Below are 24,814 nucleotides of genomic sequence, written 5' to 3' on the forward strand. Positions count from 1 at the left end.
CATCTGCAAAGTGGGAAGAATAATAGTACTTCTTTCATGAGGCTGTTGTGCCTCATGAAAAGATTAAATGAAATGATGTTGAAAAAACACAGGTCACATGACAAAAAAGGTATCCCTTGCTGGTGGCCTTGGGAGACTGTTACCCCTTCTTGGAACCCAGTTATCTCAACCCAGGATGTGGTGGGAGTAGACGACCCTGTTAGGTCCTTTCTGTCTACAGTTCTCTGTCTATAGGAAATGAACCAGGACAGTAGGGCGGAGTCACAAGCATGGGCTGCAGCCTCTGAGTAACTGCAGGGGAACATTCCAAAATGCTCAATTGCAAGGGGGGATTCTTTTTTTTTTTTTTAATTAGGTCGCTTTTTTCACCTTTACCAGCAGCTGATTGTGGATTGAAAAAAAAAGTCAGAACTCTTGTTTGAGGTGGTGATAGTTTAATTTATAAATTAAAATGTTGTTCGGCTTAATGGCTGCTTTTCAAAAGACAGTTATTGGAGAGCATCTCTTGTTGGAATATGATTGCAGTTCCCGGTCTGGAAGAGCCTGGGTCATCCAGTTTGGTTGAGGTGGAATTGGGTAAGTTTGATTTGTGCAGGCTCTCTCAAGATCTCTGACATTTCACCATGCAAACTGGGCTTAAGCATGGCAGCAATCCAGTTAGAAGGGATGTTAGCCTTCCTTTCTCTTTAGGGGTGGTGTTGCTTATCGTATCTCCTAATGTCTTATTCTCTGCTGCATATTCAGTTTCTTGCAAAAGCATGGCACACGACTTGGTTGAATAAAAGTCCTTGCAAGATGGTTAAACCTGCCAAGGCTTTTCTAGACAGAAGAATCGTAAGGGCAGAAATGTGCATTTTATGTCCCGGGGCTTAGGTACGTGTGAAATGGACATGAGATGACTACAGAAAGGATTCGAAATAGAGGCCAGGGTGATTTTACCCTCCTTCTTCTCCTCCATTATCCACATCTGGTTCAGCTCATGCAATATCAGGATCTCAGATGCCATTAGCTTCATAAGCACAGGGTTGTTACACTTGGGCCTGGGTGTTATTAGTGAACAATAAGCTCATTTTCTCTCCTCCCTTTTCGACTTCGTATCATGCCTTTTGGATAGAAGCCATAGATTTAACATTATAGCCCAAAGAATGGGAAACAGAGATGATTGAACTTGATCTTTTAGGAGGAAGAAAAAGTGATAAAGATACAGGATCCTGTATTAAAGCCTTTCTGTCCAAGATTGATTCCTTCATGCCGCTCTATGGGAATTGCTAATAGCAAAATATAAATAGATTGTTCTCTTTATAACATACCCCAGACAAATACTCCCCAACCCACAAAAAGAGGACTTGAGGAGACCAGCACGGCTCTCTGCAGTTGTCTGAAGTACCACTGAGCAGAGGAGGGGGCAGGCTTGCTCTGTGGGGCCGTCCAGGGCAGAACCACACCCCAAGCATCAAAATGACAGGAAGGCTAATTTGGGCTCCACGGGGGGAAGACTGCTCTAATAAGGGAGCTGCCTATATGGAGTGGGCTTCATGTGTCTGGAATGAAAGGAGCAAGGTTATGTGTCCAGATTCTATAGACAAGTAGATCATGCCTGTATTGTCCTTCTGCCACTAGCTGTGCCACCTGGGCAAGGACTTAATCTCCTTAAGATCCCTGTCCTCATCTGTAAAATACGAATAACAAAAGACTAGCTGAAATGATAAGTCATTCACCATGTTTCAGCTCAGCAGGAAAAAAATTTTCCAGCCTGCAAACCTCATTCTGTCCTCACCTCTACTCTCTTCCCATTGGTGGAACCCAACCAGAAGCCTGAGTCTAAGGGAGCCCATTGGTCTAGATCCTATGGGCCATCCACCCAGGGCACAGAGCAGGGTGGAGAAGGATGGAGTGGGTCTGGAGGACAAGTGGATAACGTCGATATATCCACTCATCAAAATTCCTTCCCCTAGCAATGTTAGGGCTCTGACTGTACTCCTAAGACTAGAATTGAGACCCAAACCACATCCAGGTATGTTTCCCTTGCCTGTGTACTCACTCAGCCACCAAGCCCTGACTACTTGTGTTTAAAATCAGATTTATTGAGATATCATTTATCTCAATAAATAATATGCAGAAAATTAACACTTTTTAGGTGTTTTATTCTGTGAATTCCACCAGAGTTGCATGACCACCACCACAATCAAAACACAGAACATGTCCATCACCGCAAATAGCTCCCTTATGCTCCTTTGTAGTCAGTCCTCTCTCCGCACTCTTAGCCTCTGGCACTCACTCATCTATTCCCCGTCTCAGTGGTTTTAGAGAGGTACCATAAAGGAGCGATTTATTTACTGGACTCAAAGTCAGGTGTTACCTACAATAACCTTTAAGATATCAAAGTATTATTGAGGAAATTTTAAAACATAATTCCAAATTCAAGATATTAGGGAAAGCCACTAAAACATTCAAGTGTGTTACACTTGACCTCCTTGAAGGATAGTGGCCAAAAACCTCCATGTGGTCAGCATGGATTCACAGGTTTATGTTCTTCTGCCTCTCTTATGGACCATTTTTTCATACAAACAGTTTCAAGAATTGACACAATTCTCATTCTTGTCAAGATTAATAGCTCTATCGTATTTGGCCATTGCATTTCATTGTATTCCTGTAGTTTCCAAATATTTGCTATTATAAATAGCATTTCTATGAACATTTTTATGCCTCTTGCCCTGTTTTTCTTTTCAATTATTTTGGGGAGTGTCTTCCCCAGAGCAGGATTCTTGGGTCACAAGGTGTGGACGGGTTGAAGCTCTTGTAACTCACTGGTAGGGGCTCCTCAGAAGGACAGGACTGAATTCCAAGGCCCCCAGCCAAGTGTCCACTGTCCCCACTGTGCTGCTTGGTGTCTCATCTTGGGTCGGCTGGTTTAATGGGTGGGGGGCTGAGGACTTTATAAGTGGCCCTGAGACCCAGAGAAGCTAAAGGATCTTCACTCCCCGAGAGAACCCCACCTGCCTTCTCCCAGTCAGTTTCTTTCAAGGGCTTAGATTACATATCTCTTCATCAGTGAAACTCCTCTGACCCCCTCACACGAAGCCAGGAACCCAATTATGTGCTCTTATAGTTCTCACAGTACTCACCACAACAGCAACCAAATGATTATGTCATGGATTCGTTCATATCTGTCTCCGCTGTTAGGCTGTAAGCTCCATGAGGGCAGAAACCATTTCCATCTTACTCAGCGTTGTACCCACAGCTTCCTGTACCAGGGTCTGTCATGATATAGCATGTGCTCAGCAAAAATTCACTGAAGGAGAGAAAGAAGGGGAGGATGCCAGGACTAGAACCTAACATATTGCAAGGCATGGAATGGAAGGAAAGGAAAAGGTAAGCATAGAGGTTCAGGTTATTACAGGGAACAGAGATCGAAAGTCTAGAAACAGAGCGATAACACAAGAGTGAAAAAAGATTACTGGAAAGTAAGACGAGGGAAAACCAGAAGTGGCTGCCAAAGTATAGTCTTAGTGGGGCACAGACCAGGCATTGGACTCCTGTCTGTTCTTCATGACTGTGCCACTTTAAGCAAGAGCCTCGCTCTCTCTGAGCCTCAGTTTCCTTCTCTGTGAATGTAAATAATAGGCTGTTGTGGGGATGCAGTAACAATCAGGCACCTAGTTCTTACTAGTAGGAGCCACTAGTAAGTGAAATCTGCCTTCCCTTTCCCCCTGGCAAGCAAGCTGTATTGAATTTTAGGGCCGAGCAGTTCTGAGCTTGGAAAGGTTTTTAAAAAGCAAAGACCTGAGTTTACTAGTATATTCATTTTTTTTTTTTTTTTATAAGAATAGCAGTGGCTGCATAGACAACGCTCCCAGGCCTTGGAGGCCCTTGCATTGTGGGCAATTTCAAGGCCCCTGAAGACACAGCATAGCCACAGTCGGTCAGGAAGTAGCCCTAACCGTGCGTCCAGAGTGCTCCTTCCATGACTTCACCCCAGGAGTGTGTGATAAAGGAATTCAATTTTACAGATTTTTAGCATCCTTGGAAAGACTTTGTCCCTAAGTCCTTATTTTTATTCTAGGCTAATTACTGCAAAGTAACATAATTTAATTGCACTTAGGTGCAGAGAAAAAGCAAGAATGTTCTCCCTGGTGTCTCTTCTTTGGCTGTTGCGAATACCTAGCTTGTGAAGAGGAGATGGATACGGTCAGGGCTATGCTTAGGGCTGCAGGCCTGGGACAGAGGCAAGGAAGCAAAGCAAGCTGCTCTTCACTGCAGGAGAAAAGGGGCAGGGGGGAGAGAGGCGTGAGATGGGGAGAGAGGGCTGTTAAAAACAGTATTTTTTCTCTTTGCCAAACAGTTAAACAACAAAACCACAACTGAATAGCTTCATCCTTTAAAGACGGCAATATAGTCTGTAGCAAACTCACGGACTTGGGGCAGAGTAAGACCTGCATTCCAGCCCCAGCTCGCACAACTTGTTTTCATCTCTCTGAGTCTCAGTTTCCTCACTAGTAAAATGTCAATTAATATCAAAGAGGTGTTTTGAACATTAAGTGAGAGAACATCCGTCAAGAGTCCAGTCTGTGGGTGGCCCACAATGGGTGTTCAGTAAATGCAGTTCTTACCCTGCGGGCAGCTGGATCACCCAGAGATTTTAAACCTTCTCAGATCCAGTGGCCAAGGGCCATCCCCAGATGCAGGGATTTCAGGTAATCTGGGATTAAGTAGAGGGAGCTTCTCTACGCTCAAGTTTGAACCGGTGGGGAGCATTCACTGAGCCATCTGCCCTGTTGTGTCCCTGGCTGTGAGGGACAGACAAAACCCGATAAGCTAGCATCACTACTTTGAGGCATCCGTGCTTTCATGGCAAGGCAGATGTGTAAGAAGCTGATGGCAATACTAGACTGTGGATAAAAACACGTTACTGGAGTTTGAACCTTATCCCTGTGAGAGCTTGAAGGAGAGAGCAATTCATTCTAACCAGGAATATCAGATAAAATTTCCCCAAGGCATTGAGCCTTGTAAATTAAGTAAGATATTGAAAGAGAAGCTAGGAATGACTTTTCTGGAAGATGAAACAGCCTAAAATAAAGCTAGAGGACAGTAGAAAGGAACATTGACTATTTGGGACACCTGTATCAAAAGACTATGCATTAAAATGTTCATTTGTGCATTTGACCTATCTGCAGGCCTCCATCTCTATTTTACTGAAAGCTCTTGAATATAAAACTACAGAAATCACAATGACTGCAGGAGGATACTGGCTGCCTTCCCCCTTAGAAGACAGGCTCCACCAGGCCAGTGCATAATAAATACTTTGCCTTTGGTGTAAGATCTTTCAAACTATAGATCCTCTTCAGCAGTTGGAATTATTAACTGCATTTCCTTGTCCTGCAAGCCCCAGATGTGGAAATTGAGGCCCACTGCACTTAAATAACTTGTTCAGCCAGAATGAGTGGTAAATAATAGAGCCGGACCTGGAAACAAGATCTTCTCATTCCAAGTCCTGTGTTCCTTGTATCGGCCATGCAGTCTCTCAGAGCCATCCCATGATGTCTTTTGCTGCTGCTGTGCTCCACACCTAAGGCTCAGAGCAAACAAGGGGGCTTTGCCATCATGTCTGAGTCTTTACTCCTGCTCTTAGCTCTTCTCCCACGACCTAACCTGATGTAACAGAGATGACAGCTCACATGTATCGAGAGCTTACCATGTACCTGGCATGTTCTGAGTGTTACATGTGTTTTCTTATTTAATATTCTCAACAATCTTACTTACCTAACAAATATTTGTCAAGTACCAACGTGTGCTAGGTACTAGCCTATTTTTATTTTCACCTTATAGATGAGAAACTGAAGCCCAAGGGGGATAAGTCATTTGTCCAAAGTTATACCAGTGAGTGAAAGAACCAGAGCTTGCCCTTTTCCCACTGAGCCCTATGATGCCCATAGCTGGGGTGGGGCTTGGTCGGTCCATCTGATCTAAAATGCTGAAAGAATGCAGGGAGCTCGTGACTAAAGAAAGAAACTAGTGTTTTGTTTTGTTTGTTTTTATGAAAGAAAAATTAACATCCAGCTGCCGTTGCTATGCATTGTGCCAGGATTGCTGTGTACCTATGGCACTGAATGGGGCTGTGGTCTACACCCAGAGTGCTTCAGGATTGGGGAGAAAAAGAGGCCCAAATGACATCAGGTACCTTGATACACATCGCTTAATGAGCACCAGCACTTCGTGTTATCTGATTCAGCTGTTCTCCCCGCTTTATCTGGCATTGGTATATTGTCACTGGTGTAACATTTTATTTTGGAGAAAGCCCTTCCTGCTGGTGTATGGCAAGCAGCCAGATTTATCCTGCCTTTGAGCCTGGAGTTAGATTTTGTTCACAGCCTCCAAAGGAGGAAGAGAGAAAAATGCCAGTATTATTAATTGTGCCGTGGCATCCATTTCATCACATTGTCCTAATTTTACCTCTCAGGGCCTCTATAGAATTCTACAGCAAGACATACTTCTTGGTCTCCTGTGCGTTTTGATCTGTGTGTGTCTCTGTGCATGTGAGCACACGATTCTACCCGACTTTGCGTGCAAAAAGGGTATTTGAGAGGAGATGGAGTGGAGGATAGCAAAGATTAAATGAGAATTTTAGGAGAAGTAGCATTTTTTTTTCTTTACCTGAAAACTGGAATCTCTTCTTTTGCAACTTGTTGTTTCTGTCTCCTAAATTTTCTATAGTGCATTAAGTCCATTAAATAGAACTTTTCCTACACCTACTTGTGTAGGTCTGGGGCTGTGTTGGAAGTTTTATATATTTTGCATTAATCTATGTATTAAACGTTGGCTGTCCTTTCATTCATTAACTTGTAAGCAATGTAATGATAATGCCTTATATGTTTAATATACTTTGTAATCTGTAAGAACAATTGAATTTATTTTTTACAAGACTCTGGGAGATGGTTTTGTATTATACTTCCATTTATACACATGAAAAAAACTGAAGGTCAGATTGGTTAAGTGACTTATCTGCTCATGCACAGCTGGTAACGGCCAGATCTCCAGATCTATTCCACTGACTATAGAGATGGACAACAGAGCCAGCAAGGGACAGGAAGTACATTCAGGGCAATATACATGGGAGAGGTGTTGAAATAATGGTAAAGGCCTAGAGCTAGGGAGGGGACAGTAGATGTCATTTTTGGCTGGGAGTAATGGTGGAAATCCTCACAGAGGAGGTGACATTTGAAGTAGGCCTTAAAGGATGGGAGAATGTTTTTTTTTAAAGTAGGAAAGGACGTGACCATTCCACATTGAGGCATTGCACTAAGAAAAGCCTGAAGGCTGGATGGACAGAGGTATTCAAGGGACAGGAGAAATCCACACAGACTAAGACTCCTGAGCAGGGAGCAGTAATAAGGAATGTCAGATAATGTGTTCAACAGCGTTTAAAATGCTCTTTGAAAATTGTTTCTGTTATGAAGCAATATAACCTCAAGTTTTTATCCTCAGGAAAATATTTTCAATATAATTTGAACAGTAAGGCAGGTCAATATATTAATGAAATTTCCATTTTTCCCCCATTTCTGTTATTTCCACAGTTTTACATTCAAGCAGAAAGTCAGTGTGTATAGTGAGTGGTCAGGGACAGGTTTAGAGCGGTCTGGATTTGACTCAGATCTGAAATTACTCTCTGCCTCATTAAATGTGTGATCTCAGGCAAGTTTTTGAACCTCTTTGAGTCTCAGTTTCCTCATCTTGCATATGAGGGTAATAATATTACCTACCTCATAGCGCTTTGTGAGGATTAAATGACAGTGTGTTTATAAAGCATGTAGCACAGTATTTGGCATAATATAGCTTTCAGTTAATGACAGTGGCTATTGTTAACATGATCAACATCACCATGGTGCCCAGAACTCTGTGCTGCCTTAAACTTCCTAATCCGAGGCCTGAACCAAAGCAGGAGCTTGTGTAGATCAGAGAAGAACTCATATTTATTGAGAGCTCTGTGCATAGACAAGGGCAAAGAGACAGGAAAATGTGGTGAGATCCCGAAGAGTTGGAAAACACGCACGAGGCAGGAGACTGGGAAGCTGTGACATCACACACTCTGTTCTGTGAGATTTTAAAATGCTCTTTCAAAATGCTTCTCATTATGAAGAAATATTATCCCAAGTTACAAATCCGGGTGGCAGGCTCCATGTTAAGCTGTCTGCCCTCATTCCTCTCACCAAAGTGAATATTCCAGAGGGAAAAGGCCTATTCTAATAATATATACACAAATTAAAACTCCATTTAGAGGTACAGTAGAGACCACCTCCTAATTGACTTTGATCGTTGAAAAAAATTAGTCATAGGGTTCGTATGCCAAAGGAAATCAGGAAATGGGAGGGTTGCTCTATAGAGCCCTGACACAGTATGTTTTTTAGTAGCTATGGAAATGATACCTAGCAACATGCATTTCTCCTTCTATAGCTCCCAAGTATTAACCAAACCGATTAGATTAGATTTTTCTTCTGCCCCATTAGATGGCTGGTACGGGGGAAGGAAGAGATAATGAAAGGCTGGTCCTTTGCTAAATCCAGACATCTTAATATAGAAATGCTTAAATAGCTTTATAAATAGTGTTGACACTTAGATGCTGGTGCTACAAAGAAAGGAAACCGGAAATTGTGTAGAGCTTTACGCCGCCGGCATTTCCCCCCTCTAGGAAATAGCAGGCACTTAAGCAAGGCTGGGGTTGTTCTGCCAGGGAAGTGCTGGCTGCTCACCCCTAGGAGAGCAGTGTGAACAGGCTGACCATCCTCAGGTGTCTTTGACCCCTGGATCATTGGTAAGGCCTTGAATATGAAGGGCAGACAGAGGGCAGTGGGCCGTTTACTAGGTTTAAGCACTTCCTCTTTGTGGCATCACTTCCTTGGATGTTTGCTCTGTTGGCAGTGATTTGATCAGAAAGTGCATGTTTATTCTAATCAGGACTAAATGGAGGCCTGTCCTGTGCTTCCTTGCAACAATCTGAGAAAGACTTGGGATTTGAAGTGACTGAGACCTGGTTTGAGATCTTGGTGCTGCCATGATGAACGGTGCAATTATAGATAACTCTGGAGCCTTGGTTTTCTAAAGATGCAAAATTAGATATAATAACTACTTTGTTGCTATGTTTTGAGATGCCTAACCTATAAATTGAGGTTACTAATAATATCTTTCTTAAAACATTGTGAGATTAATTGACATAATGAATGTGAATCCTCCAGCACTATGTCATATACATGGTACAATATGAATAAATGAGAACTGTTATTGTTTTAATAATAATAACTCTAATTATGTCTGTCTCCTTCCTTCCCTCCCTTTCTTCTTCACTCCTATAGACCAGGGGCTGGAGGGTAGAAATGAAAGGAATAATCCCTGCACTAAAAAGAGAGCCTCATGGTGACCTGACATGGCAGGTCTGTGGGTTCATTTCCTTTACTTTAGGCTCAAGGAGAGGATTCCTTTAATCTGGGAGTGCAGTGCCTGATGGGAGAACAAGCATAAGGATGGCTTTACTGCTTATACAAGATTTCCTGCTGTGACTGAATAACAGGGTCATTTGTTAGAAAGAGCTCTGAAGAGGAGTCTGGAGGCTGGGACTCAGAGCAGTCTCAGGTACTGACACCAGTAGTCTGAGTCTCCTCCTCTGTGTGGGATGGAGGTGCGGTAAGCCCCGTGACTAAGTTTAGTTGTAGCAACATCTCCCCTCAACACCAGAGCAAAACTCAGGTTTGTCAACTCTCAAGAAATCTCCATCCTTCATTTTCTCAGTGAATACCTTAATACACAATAAAATGAGAATGATGATGTAATACCAACAAAGAAAACCCCCACCTGGTCGTATATTTGAGTAAATGCCAAGCCCATAAAATACATACTTTTCTTTAATCTTCACAACTCTTGGAGCTAAGTATTATCGTCACCATTTTATAGATGAGGAAACTGAGGCTCAAAAGAGTTAAATAACATGAGTCAAGTCACATAAGTATAAACATGAGAACCAGAAGAGGAACACAAGGCTGTCTGGCTGCAAAAGCTGTGCTCGTAACCACTACACTTCTGTGCCTCCCGTTTTCTTGCCTCTGGAAACCAGCACAGTATTGGAGTAGGGCAGAGAGAGGTCGGATAACTGGGCTGGGGTCACTCCAAGGGTTAGTGGAGGTGGCCAACCCTAAACTAGTTATGTACAGAAGAGATCCTAGTAGAGCCTGTCAGGTGAAAGTTGCCCAGAAATGACAGCTTTCTTATTCTATTACTGTAATATCAGTTTATTCTGTACAAATTAGATTCCGACCCTAGTTCCCTTACAGCTTGCCATGTCACCAGTTTTCAGTGCTCTCCGGTTAAATTGATATTTCTCCTCGCATTGATGGTGGGTGTGCCTATTTCCCACTTCCATGGCTCACTACACTTGAGCCTCTCACTTATCCCCAGCCCCACCTTGATTTATAAAAATATTGAGCAGCTGCCAGCAAATCCTTGCTGAAAGGCCTCTCTTCCCCTCAGCAGTGCATGGTACAGAAAAATGATTAACTGTGCCAGAGTCCATTCTCCAGAAAACACTTAATTTGGGGGGTGAGAGACAGTAACCCTGATTGTTGCAGTCAGGTTTATCCAGAGACAGGAAGAAAAGCAATATATTTACTTGATTTAAAATTAGCCCCACGTAGTCAGCAGTGGGGTCCTGTCAGGCTGCTTTATAGCGACTCCGCTTTGAAAAACTGTTTTATCCACTGGGCAAATATCTCTAGTTCCTAAGTCTGTCAACTAATGGGAGCAGGATAGGAGAGGGCCCTCAGCTTAAAGAAATTTGCAGTTGGCAGGAAGGGTAGTTAGAGGGGAATATATAAAAAAAAAAAACATCCAGCCTTAGCAGATCCTGCAGTAGATTCAGGAATTAGGAAAACCAGTGTGGCAAAATTACAAGGAAGATGACAGCTGCCATTTATTGAGCTTCTAATATGTGCCAGGCACAGTTCTAAGCAAATTACATACATTACTTCATTTAATTCTTTGAAGTAGAACTATCTTCATTCTGCAGATGAGGAAACAGACTCAGAAAGGCTAAGTACTTTGCCCAAAGTCTTGAAATTAGTAAATGACCTTGCTCTGAGTGCCCTGGAGGGAGCCAGACTTGAGGACTGAGTCTGCCAAAGGACAAGTCCTTTATTTATGTTCATATGGTTTTGAATATGGAGGTCATTAATGCCTAAGGGGAAGGATGGGGGCCCCATGCTTTGTCCTTGAGATAAAAGCCTTTTCATAAACTGTCTCTAAAGAGCAAACCTAACAATGCTGTCAGCAAAGGCTTTGCCTTAACTTTTTTTTTTTTTTTTTTAATTTTTATTTCAGGCATTGTAACTCACTAGCAGTAGGAGAACTCAGATCTGAGTTCAAATATGTCTTTATCATTTTCATCTGGAAAGTGTCTCTGAGCAAGTTGTGCAGCCTCTCTGAGACTCCAGTTTGTTCACCTGTAAAATGAGCATGATGATTTTCTCAAGATTTAAGTAAGGATCGAATGAAATAGTTTATGCAGTTCGCCTTGCCTGAGTGTCTGACACATGCGTGTGTTCAAAGTTAGAATCTCCTTTCTCTGTTCTATCATCCTTTTCTACCTATTGTTCCTGAGACTGTTGCAGAACCTTCTTTTTAATGTAAAACAGCATCAGAGTGAGTTTGGAAACTAGTAAAGAAAATGTATCCATAACTCTACCACTATAATTTAAAGCTTGATGTTATTTTTATGTATGTCTTTCCAGATTTTTTTTTATATGTATATCTGGTTTTATAGAGATACAGTCAGCAAAAACATGCAATTTTGTGTCCTGCCTTCTTTCCCCTTAACATTATATTATAAGTATTTGCCCTCATTGCTGGTTGTCATAATTATTTTTTATAATGATCACCTCGTATTCTATTCAGTACTTGTATCATATTTTAGCTAAGTCATTCCCTACTTTTAGACATCTAGGTTGCTTCCAATTTTTTTTTTTTTTTTTTTTTACTGCAGCGTACATCCCAATGTATATAATTTTTTGGTATGAAACTTTTGAATGTTGTGGCTTTGTAGCAAAATCAGGAATAGAAGCTAGGGAATGAATCTCTGTTGTGTTGTTTGTGTTGTTTTGTCTTCTGGGGTTTTTTTGTTTTTGTTTTTGTTTTCCCCATTAGGGGACCATAAGTCAAAGAATCCAGTGACTTATATTTTACAAAAATGATACTATTTAAAAACAAAGAACCGAGCACTAAAAAAAAAAAAACAAACAGAAAAGTGGGTAGCCACTTAACAAAAGTTTGGTTCCCACTGTCTTTTGAAACCAAAAATGCCATTTGAATCAACAATTTGTTGTGGTTATAACCATCTCTAGTCACAACCTAGAGCTGCTAATTTAAGGATAGAGGGCGGGTCCATGCTTTTCGGGTTTTCGGAAGGGGAGCATGCATTGTGACAGGAGAAATCTCCTGTACTTATTCTGGCGACTCCTGCATAATGACTTTGTTAATTGCCTCCCGCTGGCCAGGTGCTGGGGGGAGGCTTCAATGTCTGAACATCAGTCGAGCATTTCTCTTAAAAATGTCAAGGTGGAGCTTGCACTTTCTCAGCCATCTCTCATGTCTTGCTGGGCAGGAAAAGGCGACAGGAAAATGTCAGCCCTGGGATCAGATTGACCAGAGCTGAGGGAGTAGAGAACTTCCCCGCCCCAGCTCTTGGCTTTCAGAAATCATTAACATTTCAATGTGGGTGATCTTATGAACCCACTACCTTTCCACAGCCTTTCTCTGAACTCTTTAGCATCTTTTCACCTTTTCACTGAATTACAAACTAGTTTAAAGGGAAAACCAATATCAAGTTTCTTACTTATATCACTTTTAGTGTGCTTGAGGAGAGTTTTGCACAGTTATAAATACAAACCATAGAGTAGAATTTAGATTATACTATGATATACATAGGTGCTGGGTGGTTACCATCAATTCCTCAGGAAACAGGAGCTGTGATGATTATAATTTAATATCGTATCAGTGATTTGATCCATCCTTAAAGCAGGCTAAAGAGGACCATTTATATTTCTTAGCTTTTTTGCATTCATGGCCCTTAGTTCCAAATCATGTGGAACACAGGCTCCTGACTCGGAACCTTGCCTAAAACTTATACCAGCTCTGCGGTGTTAGATAACTTACTTTACCTCTTTGAGTAAATCAGAGCTCAATTTCTATTCCAGTTCCATTATATACATTCTCCAATAATGTTTTTTTTTTCAACCTATCTTTATGCGAGGATTAAATTGAATCATGTAAATAAAGCATTTGGCACTTAGTATATACTCACGTGATACCATGTTTTGTGCTGCTATTCTTTTGATTATTATCAAGGATAAAGAAGAGTGGCTGCTTGAGCTTATGTATTTCTTTGACAGTGTGTCTGAGTTTGTGTTGTGTCCTTTGGGAAGAGGAGAACAGAGCAAACTATTTCTCTTTTTTCTCTCTTCCCCTCCCCCATAACCCAAAACCATAAAATTAACCACTTACCCAACAATTCAGTAAAAGAGTTGAGGGGACCCTAGCATGACTTATATTTAATACCCTGGATCACAGACAGAGGGTCCCTTTTATTTGGGCTCTAAGATGACATTTGAGCTTCACATCTCTTTACATCATCCACTATAAATCTTACCTTCCAGCTAGATGTTTCTCAGCCCAGTCTTGGTAACCCTGCACTCTCTTCCCTACCCACTAGCCTCCCAAATTATTTCTGGATGACTGATTCTTCTGAGAGGGTCCAAGTTTGACTTGGATCAAGAACTCTGCTTTCCCAGATGGTTTTCAGGATCTCATCTTCCACAGGTCACAAAGACTGGCCAACCTCACAGCTATGCGGGCCTGTTTGGGATTGCCAGGGGCAAAGTCAAGACGATAAAGTGCCAACCTGTACCTCTAACCTTTTGGTCAACAGCCTCCCCCACACTGTGGACTGTCCTGACATACTTACCTTCCCTGGGACACCAGATCTTATGATCATTTTCACCTATAACACCTTTCCACTGGCTGTTCTTCTCCCTCAGCATATTTTTTAAGCAAGGACTTGCTTCTGCATCTTGTTAAAAACAAGAGAAAGCTTTGACGATAAAAATGTTTCTCCTTACAAAACTGTGAGAGTTCTGTTCGTTCTGGGATTAGTTAATTCTCATGAACTTTTAATGAGACAGCACTTTTGCATACTTAGGTGAGATCATTGATTCTAATGGGGAAAGTCTCTGCACGTTTAACTGCATATATCTGAGTTGTCCATAGTTCAAACAATTTCTTCATTACCTTTGGAGTTGCCAGTATATAGATTAAAACAGTAAGAAGGTAAGCAGAAATGTAAGCTAATTCAGGCTTTGAAATAGCAGAGTATTCACTTCTTCTAGGCAAGTTAACTTTTATTACTGACAACTGCACAGAGATAGTCAAAAGCAGGGTAAAGCACCTCATTTAGTGCCTGGTACCTAAAAAGTGCTCAATAAGTGTTAGCTACTATTTTATTACTAGTATCAATGGTAAAATATAATGGTTATAAAATACAGTAATCACACATGTACAGTTTACAAAGTACTTTACCATATAATATCTCATATGATATCACAATCTTTTGAAATATTGTTATCTCCATTTCTCAGATGAGAAAACTGTAGCTAGAAAGTGGCAGGTAGGATTCAAAACCAGCTTTCTTACCTTTGGTTCAGCACACTTTCCCCTGCACCTCACTCACCAAAGAGAAAGCATAGGGTCAGATTCTGTTTGTGTTATCAGTATGCCTCCTGGTTAAATCAAACTTGTGTGTGGTCCCTGGACGGTTTGTGTTTGGACTAGAAGTCAGGAGAATATGCTGTGTCCCAGTTTCCTTTGTGAAGTTTTTTGTGTGTTGAAGGCAATCACACAGTCTCTCGAGACCACCATTAGTGAACCCGTCCACAAATCAGAACCAAGTAACACAGCTGCCTGTCTGCCTCACAGGATCCTATGTTGCTACCTAAAAAGGCACGTAAAAGCCTTGGAGGCTGCTTGATGTGTAAAAGGGGATGTCTTCATAATGCTCACCTGCCTTGCTAGACAGGGCTAGTGAGAGAGAGCATGGTGAAGTGGTTCGAGCCTGGGCCTTCAAACCAGAAAGAATCACGGTGTATGATTTCGGGATTTGAGGTTTTGGATCCTAGTCTAGACTCTGCCACTTTAGGTTAGCTATTTAACCTTCCATATGTTAATTGATGTCATAGTGTCTTAGTATCTTCATCTGTAAAGTGGGGTTATTAATACCTTCTAGGATTGTTGTGAGAACTAAAATACTGCACTTATTGTTCTTAGCACAATGCGTAGCACATAGCAACACATTCAATAAGTGATAGTTTTATAATTATCATAATTTTAATTAACCTTCTGAGCCTTAATATGTACATTTGTAAATTGGGTCTGGCAGGGTAGCCATGAGAACTAGATGAAATGTATACAAATTACCCAGCACACTGCCTGGTACACAGTGGGTACTCAGTACGCATAATTACTATGGGCCTTCACATCTCTGTAGATCCTTCCCTGTGTTTCTTTTGCCCTCCTAGTGGGTCAGTCACCCCCCACTCAGGTCTTTCTAGTCCTTCTGAATAGACTTTGTTGCTTGTCTGTCTTCCTCACTTGACTGTGAGCTCATTGAATCAGGAGCTGTCTGATTCATTTCTGGCTCTCCAGAATCAGCCATAGATCCAAGTGTAGAGTAGGCTTTTAGAAAATGTTCATCAGGTGAACAAAGGCAAAAATGTTACTACGGGATGCTGTGGGAGTCCAGGCACTGGAGTATTGAACTCTGTACGTGGGGAATCGGGACAGACATCCCAGAAGGCCCAAGTCCTGAATCCTGTGATGGGATTTAAGTTGACATTTGTACTAGATCACAAATCTCTTTGAGAACAGTCTTCCTGGCCTTCTCCATCATTGTGTATCTCATGGGACAGTGTCCATTCTTTGGCATCTTATGGTCCCTTCTTGATTGTTGCACATGACTATTTAGCAGTTGCAACCTTGGAAAAATATTTGTAAAACAAAATAGATACATGCGATACATCAAAATGTATGTATAACAGATATACAGTGAAAAGCAAATCTCTCTCTTTACTCTTAGCATCTCTTTTCTTCATAGGACACACCAACTATTACCAATGTCTCTCATGTCTCCCAGAAATTTTCTATACATACACAGGAATTTTTTACCCAAAGGTAGTATATCAAATATGCTGTTCTGCATGTTATAATTTCCCTTATTGAAAAATACTTACAAAGAACTTTCTCACTCTTTTTTATGGTTGCATAGTGTTTTGTATGACTATAACTTATCTAGCCCCTTAATGCTTTACTTGGTTTCAACATTTTGCTATTACAAACAGTGCTGTAGTAAATAACCTTAATAATAAGTGTATGTACATTTAGTATGTGTGTGAGTGTCTGGAGAGTGTATCTGGTGGAGAAATTTCTAGAATCGGAACCTCTTAAGTCCCAGGTAAAGGGTACCTGTATTTTAAATTTGACAACTTTTGTCAAATTGCCCCCTGTAGGGTTTGTACCAGCTTACGCTCACACAAGCCAAGTATGAGAGTGCTTATATCCTATTCTCTGCCAAAATACTGTATATTTCAACCTTTTTATCTTCGCCAAACCATATGTCAAAAATAGTATTTCAAAGTTTAACTCACATTCTCCTACTATGAGTAATGTCAAGAGTCTTTTCATGCAATTGAGAGCCAATTGTATTTCTTATTCTGTAAATTGTTAATGTTCTATGCCTACTTTCCTACTGAGTTGCTGGACTTCGCTTATCATTTGTAGGAGTTATTATCATATTAAGGAAATTAACCCTTTGGGATACAAATTATGATTTCCCCCCTAGATTAAAGCAAAAGTCCTGGACCTCATGAAACTCCCCATTCTCTGCCCCTTCCCAGGTCCACCAGACTATGAGCCCTTGAGGGCAGGGTCTGTGCCTTGATCATCTCTGTGTGCCTAGTTCCCTACCTAGGGTTTGGACATGCAAGAGCTCTCTTCGAAGGCTAGTCATTGAACTGAACTGACCTGAGTTCCTCTGTTCCCCATCCCATCTGTCCTCTCCTATAGTTTGGGAGTTCCATTTCCGCCTCTAGCAGAAAAAGATGACTTTTCTTATTGCTCACCACAGCCATGCACCTGTTTGGCCTAAACTGGCACCTGCAGCCGATGGAGGGGCAGATGTATGAGATCACGGAGGACACAGCCAGCAGTTGGCCTGTGCCAACGGACGTCTCCCTGTATCCCTCAGGGGGCACTGGGTTAGAGATCCCTGACAGGAAAGGCAAAGGAGCCACAGAAGGTAGGGTTGCTGTGTTGTCCGTGTCGTGAGTCCTCTATGTCTGCCTTTGAACCAAGGAGACCTCCATTATGCGCGTCATGTGCCTGACTCACAGCTCCATGCTCTGGCGCTTCCTCCATCCCTCTGCACTTCATACCAGCTGCCAGTCCACCTGCGTCTTCATTGCAATTTCTTGTCACTGTGAGCTTATAGCAGGGCTTGGGCAGGGTTTATGGTGCTCAGTGGTGTCCCATCTCATGCCTCGAGGGAAGCATTATGGGCTTTCACACTGCTGGGGTGGCATCTTTGATTGTATGGGATTGAGATGAGCTCTTCTGGGGCATTCTCGTGGGATGAATGGGTATCTACAGGAATGGGGTATGGTGAGGTGGGTGGATGGTGTGTTGTAATTTAAATATCCTTGGATCCTTGTGGTTTATTGGAAACACCAATTCAGGTATTCTAGCATTTACCAGCCATGTGAACTTGAGCAAATCACTTAATTTTCCTGAGCCCCAGTTTTGTCAGCTGCAATAACAGTAATCATTAGTGTTTGTTTTATAGTGTGTTTGTTTCAAAGATTTTTGTCAAGAGCATCTCACATTTAATCCTCACAGAGATTCTGTGAGGAAGTATAATCATTTATACCTATTTGGATGCAAAAACTAAAGATCACATGAATTAAGTGACTTGGCCAGAGTTACCTACCTCTAAATAATGGAGTTTGGGATTTGGGCCCAGGTCTGTGTGATTACAGGTCTCCTGATGTCTCCACAAGTTGACCTACCTGACTAACCCTATGATTTCAAGACCATACAGGAGGTGTGGGTGAGCAATTCTGTTGTACAATGAGATATGAATTTATTTTTCTATCAGTGATGGACATGGTGGTGCTGTTTGGAGTCTGGCATTTTTAAATGGGAGATCCATACACCCATGTTCTGAATTTCCTAGGGGCCTTTCTAACAAGCCAGCTATACAAATTCTTCCACTGTCGGCCACAGACTCACAAAAATTGGTAACAGGAAAGATGTCTGAGCTTAAAGATGTCTGGTGGTCATTTTGGGCAATGTGGCCATTCCTTCTCCTGCACCCACTGTGACCTGCTTTATCTTTCTAGTGTAACATCAGTCAGCAAAGCAGTCATAGCTGCCTCCAACTCTTATTGCTTACATCTTCTTTCCTCTCTTCTCAGTTAACTTCAAGAGGTCATGGCTTCTGAGCCTCCCTTCAAGGATTTGCCTTCAGGGCATCAGTTGGTTAATAAGGTTGCATATACTTGTTGGAGTACCTATTCATGATCTCAGAAACGGTGCTCTTGAAGGCCAAAATAAATTCTTTACCTGTGGTCATCTTTAAGGGAAGTGAACTGGGGACATTTCCACAGAGCCAAATCAGAACCCCTGCCTACTACTGTCTTCCCTTTTATAAAGATTTTAAGACTTAAAACATTGAATAATTTACACTTTCTTTGCCCCTTATTAGGATATGAGGGAGCATGCATAGGACCATGGGAAGAACTCTGGGTTAGGAGTCAAGAGCCCAGAATTCAAGTCCAGCTGCTGCCACTGACCTATGATGTCACCTTAAGCAAATCCCTTGAATGGAACTTCTGGGCTTCATTTTCTTCCTCTTTGAAAGGTTATTGAGCTAGATGATCTCTAAGGTCCATTCTAATTTGCAATTTCTACATATGAAATTAGTAAAAGAATCATCATATGACTGACTACTAGATAGATAGATGGCTCTTCAGAAGTGTTTTCAAGTTAGCCCTGTCCATGGTCCTGCCTGTTGGCTTGTGATACCCAAGCCAGTTTATAGTCAGCTGCTGTAGGTGAATACCATAAAATGAAGACTACCTTTAGATTAGCATGTACAAACACGTATTTAAGATATATTTAACTTTCAAGCTAAAAGGTCTCATTTAGCAAAATGTATTTTCTTCCCTCCATGATCTCTATCAAACATTCTTTAAACAGGGGTTAGATCTATCTGAAATCTCTCACTAATGAAATTAGTTTGTGGGTTGGTTAGGCAAGGAACAGGAGGTACAGATAAGAGACAAAATAAAATTGTACCAACTTATTGGTTTACTTTAATTGGAGTGTTTTTGCTTAAAGGTATTATCTGTCATTACTAATGCAAATAGAAATCCTGTTTACCAACCCCTACAATACAGTGCAGTGCTGGAAAGTGGCAGCATCAAAAGCAATTACCGTGACACACACACATTAAATATATATATGTCTAGAAAAACAAAGGACAAAGCTTTCTATAGTTTATGTGAGACCACATGGTTTTTAATTTCTTTTGCCCTGGTCAAACCAGTGTCTACTCAGTTTATGTTTTTAATTGTAATGGTAAAAATCTAGTTCCTTAGGCTCATGTCAAGGGGGAAAGTCTTTAACTCTGATATTAGTACATATTTCCTGTCCCTTCTGAGGGTATCACAGAGAAGAGCTGATTCTAGAATTAAGACTAGAGACCCTCTTCCACAATGATGGGGGAAGCAATAGGTATGATAGAAAGGGGCTGAATGGACCTTGGACCTAGACAGTCTGGGGTTTGAATCCTGGCTCTGCCATTTATCAACTCTGTTAACTCATGCCAATTACTCCATCTCCTTTGACCTTAGTTTCTTCATCTGCGGAACAAGGATGATAACGCCTATCCATTCAAAAACCAGTGATAAAGAGGCACTTAACAAATGTTAGTTCCTTTCTTCTTGTCCCCTCAAATCCCAAGCCATTCTATATCAGCTATTAGAATCTTGGAAATCCGGACTAGTTAACATTTTCCCCTCAAAGATCCAGTAAATATTTAGGGGATTTTGAACATTCTAAACATTTTAAAGGATAATGCAAAAGGAACATTTGATGAACCAGTATTCTATATGTTCTCCATGTCTTTGAGAATAATATCAAACTGCAATTTATACTACATTCTCAAAGTGGCTATAACTATTTCAGGATTATTGTAGGACAGAAACTAAATACAGCAGCTTTTCGAAGTAAAGCCACAAGAACTCGTGTTTTGCATTAATGGAGACAGGGGGGGAAAGCATTGAATAAACAAGCATTTCTGATGGTTGAATTGGTGGGCTAGGGATAGCATTTTCTTCTTTCTGCAATGAAATCAAAATTGCCCATCAGTTTGAACCATGCAAATTGCAGCACACAAGCTCAGCTGGGCTCTCCAAAATGAAACAGCCTATTTTAATAACCAAATAAATTTCAAACAGTTGCTAAGGAAACTAAAGGATTCTTTGTGAAAGTTATTGCATTGAAAAGAACCAAAAAGATGGAGGAGGGGGAGAATGTTAGTTGATTAAGAAATTAGAACCAGTGTACATAGATCTCAGTTCAGGAAAGTAAAGACTATGATTAGGAAGTGCAGGGAATTTCAGTTCCTCCAAATCTCTCCTATCTGACTAAGCTATCCAGTCATCTCAGCAATTTGTTGAGAAATTTCTTTTATAGACATGATTGTGTTTTGCACAGCATTGCTATAGAAAGCCTGAATTTGTCATATTTACAAAGAAAAGGACCATCACCAGTAGAATCTGCCTTGTGAAACCTAGTCATCCTGTTGGTCCCTAATTCCGAGTTAAACTCTTTGTTAAGCCTCTGGGAGCACCCACTGGTTGGATAGTGTCCTTATGAATGTCTTGAGACATGTCAGCCTTTAACATTGAGTCCTGTTTGAGGGTTCCTACTTCATAAAAATTGTCAACTTGTGCTGCAGGATGCTGGGAGGTCCTTCAGTGGGCCTCGGATCTACCTGGTCTAGCCTTGATATTTAGCCTGCTGGAACTGTGGATTAAATTGGGCTCTTGCTCTCAAAAGTTGCCTTTAGGATGGGTGGTGGCCCCTTCCCTAAGGATCTGGACTCTAGAACAAAGGTCACTTTTGAACCAAAGCTCCAAAGTGGCCCTCACAGTCTCAGCCAAAACAATCAAAGTCCTGATTGGGGGTGTGCCCTAGACTCAAATTTTCTACTTGTATTTTATTGTATACACACCAAAGACATTTTTTTCCCTCCCATTTTGGTCTGTTTAGGTGAAATTAACTAGAGTGCTAGAAAAGAATATGCCCCTTCCGCCCCTCCTCTGGGTTAAGAACCAGCTTATTCATTCCTCTGGGGCCTACAGACCTCTGGAGAGAGTCTCTGGGTTTGGCCGCTGACCTATAAGGCTACAGAATGTAGCTGATACAATAGGTGTCTCCTGAAAACATGCTCACTGGAAAATGAACTGCGCATGATTTTCCAACAATGTGCCAAAACGTGGGAGAAGTTTTTGTTACTTATTCTCAGACATAGGAATTATTTGAAGGCAAAGCATTCTCAAATCTCACCAGCTCTAACTCCCACCTACTCACAAAGGAAATAAGTCCTTGGAATCAGCAGCCTTGGTTTTATTTCTATGCAGTTCCTAGGAGCAAAAAGAACGCATCCTGCTTCGTTTCTTACTCCCTCAGAGTTCTGCTTCTCCAGCAGAATTAGAAGCTGAAGGGTATACTGTTTTCTACCTGGACTATAAAAGGATTGTGGTATTGGGAACCCAAAAATCAGATAAGGAAGAATGTGAAAGTAATTCTCTTCCATCTAATGCTCTGCAAATTTGGCTTCTGTCTTTAAACTTTGAACCACAGCGTAATGGTTTGTGTGTGTGTCTACATTTTCAAGGTAAAAGTCTGGGGCACATTCTTTCCACAAAGGAATTAAATGCAAGCTCTTTCCCATGCTAATGACAAAATACCAGTGGTGCTTTTATTGAGAGCATGCATTTTAACTTTTTTTCGTTGGCATATTTTTAATTAAAATAACATTTAACGATTTGAAGCTAAAAACCTGATGTTTCTGCCTAGGAGTTTATAAGAGAATGATAACATATGGAGAAGTTTAACATTTAAATTGAATTTTATTATTTTAAACAGTAAAATATTTTATGACTACAACAATGCCCTGCCAAGCTCCATTTCAGCATCAAATGTGCTTTGTAAGGAATCTTACAAAGCTAGGGGAAAAAGACATTTTAATTTCTTATTCCCCAAATGCTTTTTATAAAAGGTTCCCATAAATGTGTTTTCTTTACAAATGGATTCTTGTTCTCTTAAGTGTCTCTCCTAACATCTCTAACACAGGCTTGGAACTAGGATACCCAGGGGGTGCTTTCTTATGACAAGAAAGATGTAGTCTGTTGACTTGATTGTGGCTTGTCAACATCCTAACAGTGGTCTTTAACATCCCTGGAGTCTCCTGCTCCCTCCCAGCTCCTCAGAAGGTCAGTGTCTGGCAGGAAGTGAGGGCTTATATTTTTCACATGTGAGTATGTTTAATTACTAAATATAGGAAGTTTAATAAGCAACCTTCCTTTCTGGCACTTGGAATACCCCCAGAAAGCTCTCACTGTCTGATTGGTGACAGAAATGGTCAAGAGACCTTACTCCTGACCTCACTGTCCCCTCATCCCCCACCACCTACAGGGTTGGGGCCCGGATCAAATTTCCAAGTATGTCATAGGCTTTGTGCCTGAACTTGAGAGAGTCCCTCAACTTTACCTACCTTTAGCACAAAAATGATATTCAGAGGCCTCCATCCTAGACAAAGAAGCATTTTTCCTCGCTTCAGAAGACCACTTTGCATCATCTTTGTCAACCCTAGCTCTGCTCCCAACACAAACCCTCATCCACACATCTCAGCCTCAGAATTTGACTTCTAATTATGCATAAACTAGTAACCTTGTGAAATAACTTACTCCACTCAGGTCATGCTTCCCACCACCCTGGGGGAACCATTATGAGTTGGAAATTTAATAACAACACCTTCTTTCCTCTATCCTTTCTGTTTTAGCATGCACACTTTTACACACACATACACGGACGCACGCGCATGCACACACATACACACACAGTTATTCTCATGTGACCGCAAATGATTATTTTTAGAATTAAAATATGTCTTAACAAGCTGTGGAATTATGCAGTAAACAGATGGCCCTTGGGGAGGACCCACACCACTTTGGAAGAATGCATATTTTTAGCAGAACAATTTGAGTATCACTGGAGAAAAAAGGTCTGGACATTCTTACTCTTCAGCAGGGGAGTGGTGGGTGGAGGGCTGGCAGCAGACCGTTGTACAAAGAAGTGCAATGAAGAGGGGAGAGCCTTGCTCATTTGGATGCTCTGATCCCTTGTTTCACTTGCAGCTAACCGTGACATTTATGTCTTCTCTTCCCTATGTCTTGGTAGGAAAGCCAAGTAGTTTCTTTCCCGAGGACAGTTTTATAGACTCTGGAGAAATCGACGTGGGGAGACGGGCTTCCCAGAAGATTCCTCCTGGCACTTTCTGGAGATCTCAGGTGTTCATAGACCATCCTGTGCATCTGAAATTCAATGTGTCTCTGGGAAAGGCAGCTCTGGTTGGCATTTATGGCAGAAAAGGCCTTCCTCCATCACATACACAGGTAACCAGAACCCCATGCCCTGCTGATCTCCAGGGGTGTCTACCTCAAACCTTAACCTAAAGTCAAGAAGCCTAATGCTTAAACCTGGATCCTTGAGCATGAAGGGAATTTCCTATATTTTATAGCCCATCCATTCATTTGCCCTCTCTTCAGATCCTACCTTTCAGATGAGTAGGGTTATACTCCTGGGACTTTTTAAGAGGAGGAAATTCTAGGAAATTCCTCAATGACCTTTCTGCTGTTCCTCAGTCTCCTAAGTTAAATCATTCAGTAAATGTAATCTAGAGGGGGAAAAAAGCATGCACTTTGGAGTCACACAGATGTGAGTTTGAATCCTCTTGTTATCAGCTATGAAACCTTGGACCTGTTACTTTTCCTCTCAGAGCAAGTTTTTTAATCTATCAAATGGTGATAAGGATACTCACTTTTCAGGGCTGCTGTGAAGAATAAAGAATAGCATTTGTAAGGCAGCTAGTGCAGGACCTGGTTCAGAATAAGTGCTACTTCCCTAGTCTCTAGCATTGTTTCTCTCCTTCAGAGTTTCACATTTACTCAGACACACGTGCACCAGAAACACTTTAAAAGAAACTCACGCAGAATGACTGACATACTACCAGTCATGATAGGTAAAGAACAGACGTTTGTAAGGTCATCCCAGCTCTGGGATTAAAGTAATATAAATCACAGGCATCCAGCAGACATTCCCAGGCCACATGCAGTCTTCCTAGCCCCAGTAGTTATTTAAGAATTTTAGGTAAACACTAAAGAGATATATTTGCTAAGGATGGAGTTGCAGAAAAATAAAGAGAACCTGGGCCCTTGATTTCTTTGTAGAATTGCAATGCTAGTCCTAAGACTTCATTTTTACGCAGGATAGAATATCTATCTTGATTTTTTAAAAAGATGGACAGACGGAGGATGGATGGATGGATGGATGGATGGATGGATGGATGGATGGATAGATAGATAGATAGATAGATAGATAGATAGAT

At 41.4% G+C, this 24,814-nt stretch overlaps 1 protein-coding gene across 1 annotated transcript in view; it reads left to right on the forward strand.

The window, feature by feature from the left end:
* TENM4 (teneurin transmembrane protein 4) overlaps window positions 1-24,814 on the forward strand; it is a 375,350-nt gene that overhangs the window by 167,088 nt on the left and 183,448 nt on the right. Inside the window, exons 5-6 of the mRNA XM_023535518.1 lie at window positions 17,207-17,377; window positions 23,608-23,822. Of these exons, the coding sequence (XP_023391286.1) occupies window positions 17,207-17,377; window positions 23,608-23,822 (386 nt within the window). The remainder of the gene's footprint in view (window positions 1-17,206; window positions 17,378-23,607; window positions 23,823-24,814) is intronic.

Source organism: Pteropus vampyrus, unplaced genomic scaffold (genome assembly GCF_000151845.1).
Source record: "Pteropus vampyrus isolate Shadow unplaced genomic scaffold, Pvam_2.0 Scaffold141, whole genome shotgun sequence".
Lineage (NCBI taxonomy): Eukaryota > Metazoa > Chordata > Mammalia > Chiroptera > Pteropodidae > Pteropus > Pteropus vampyrus.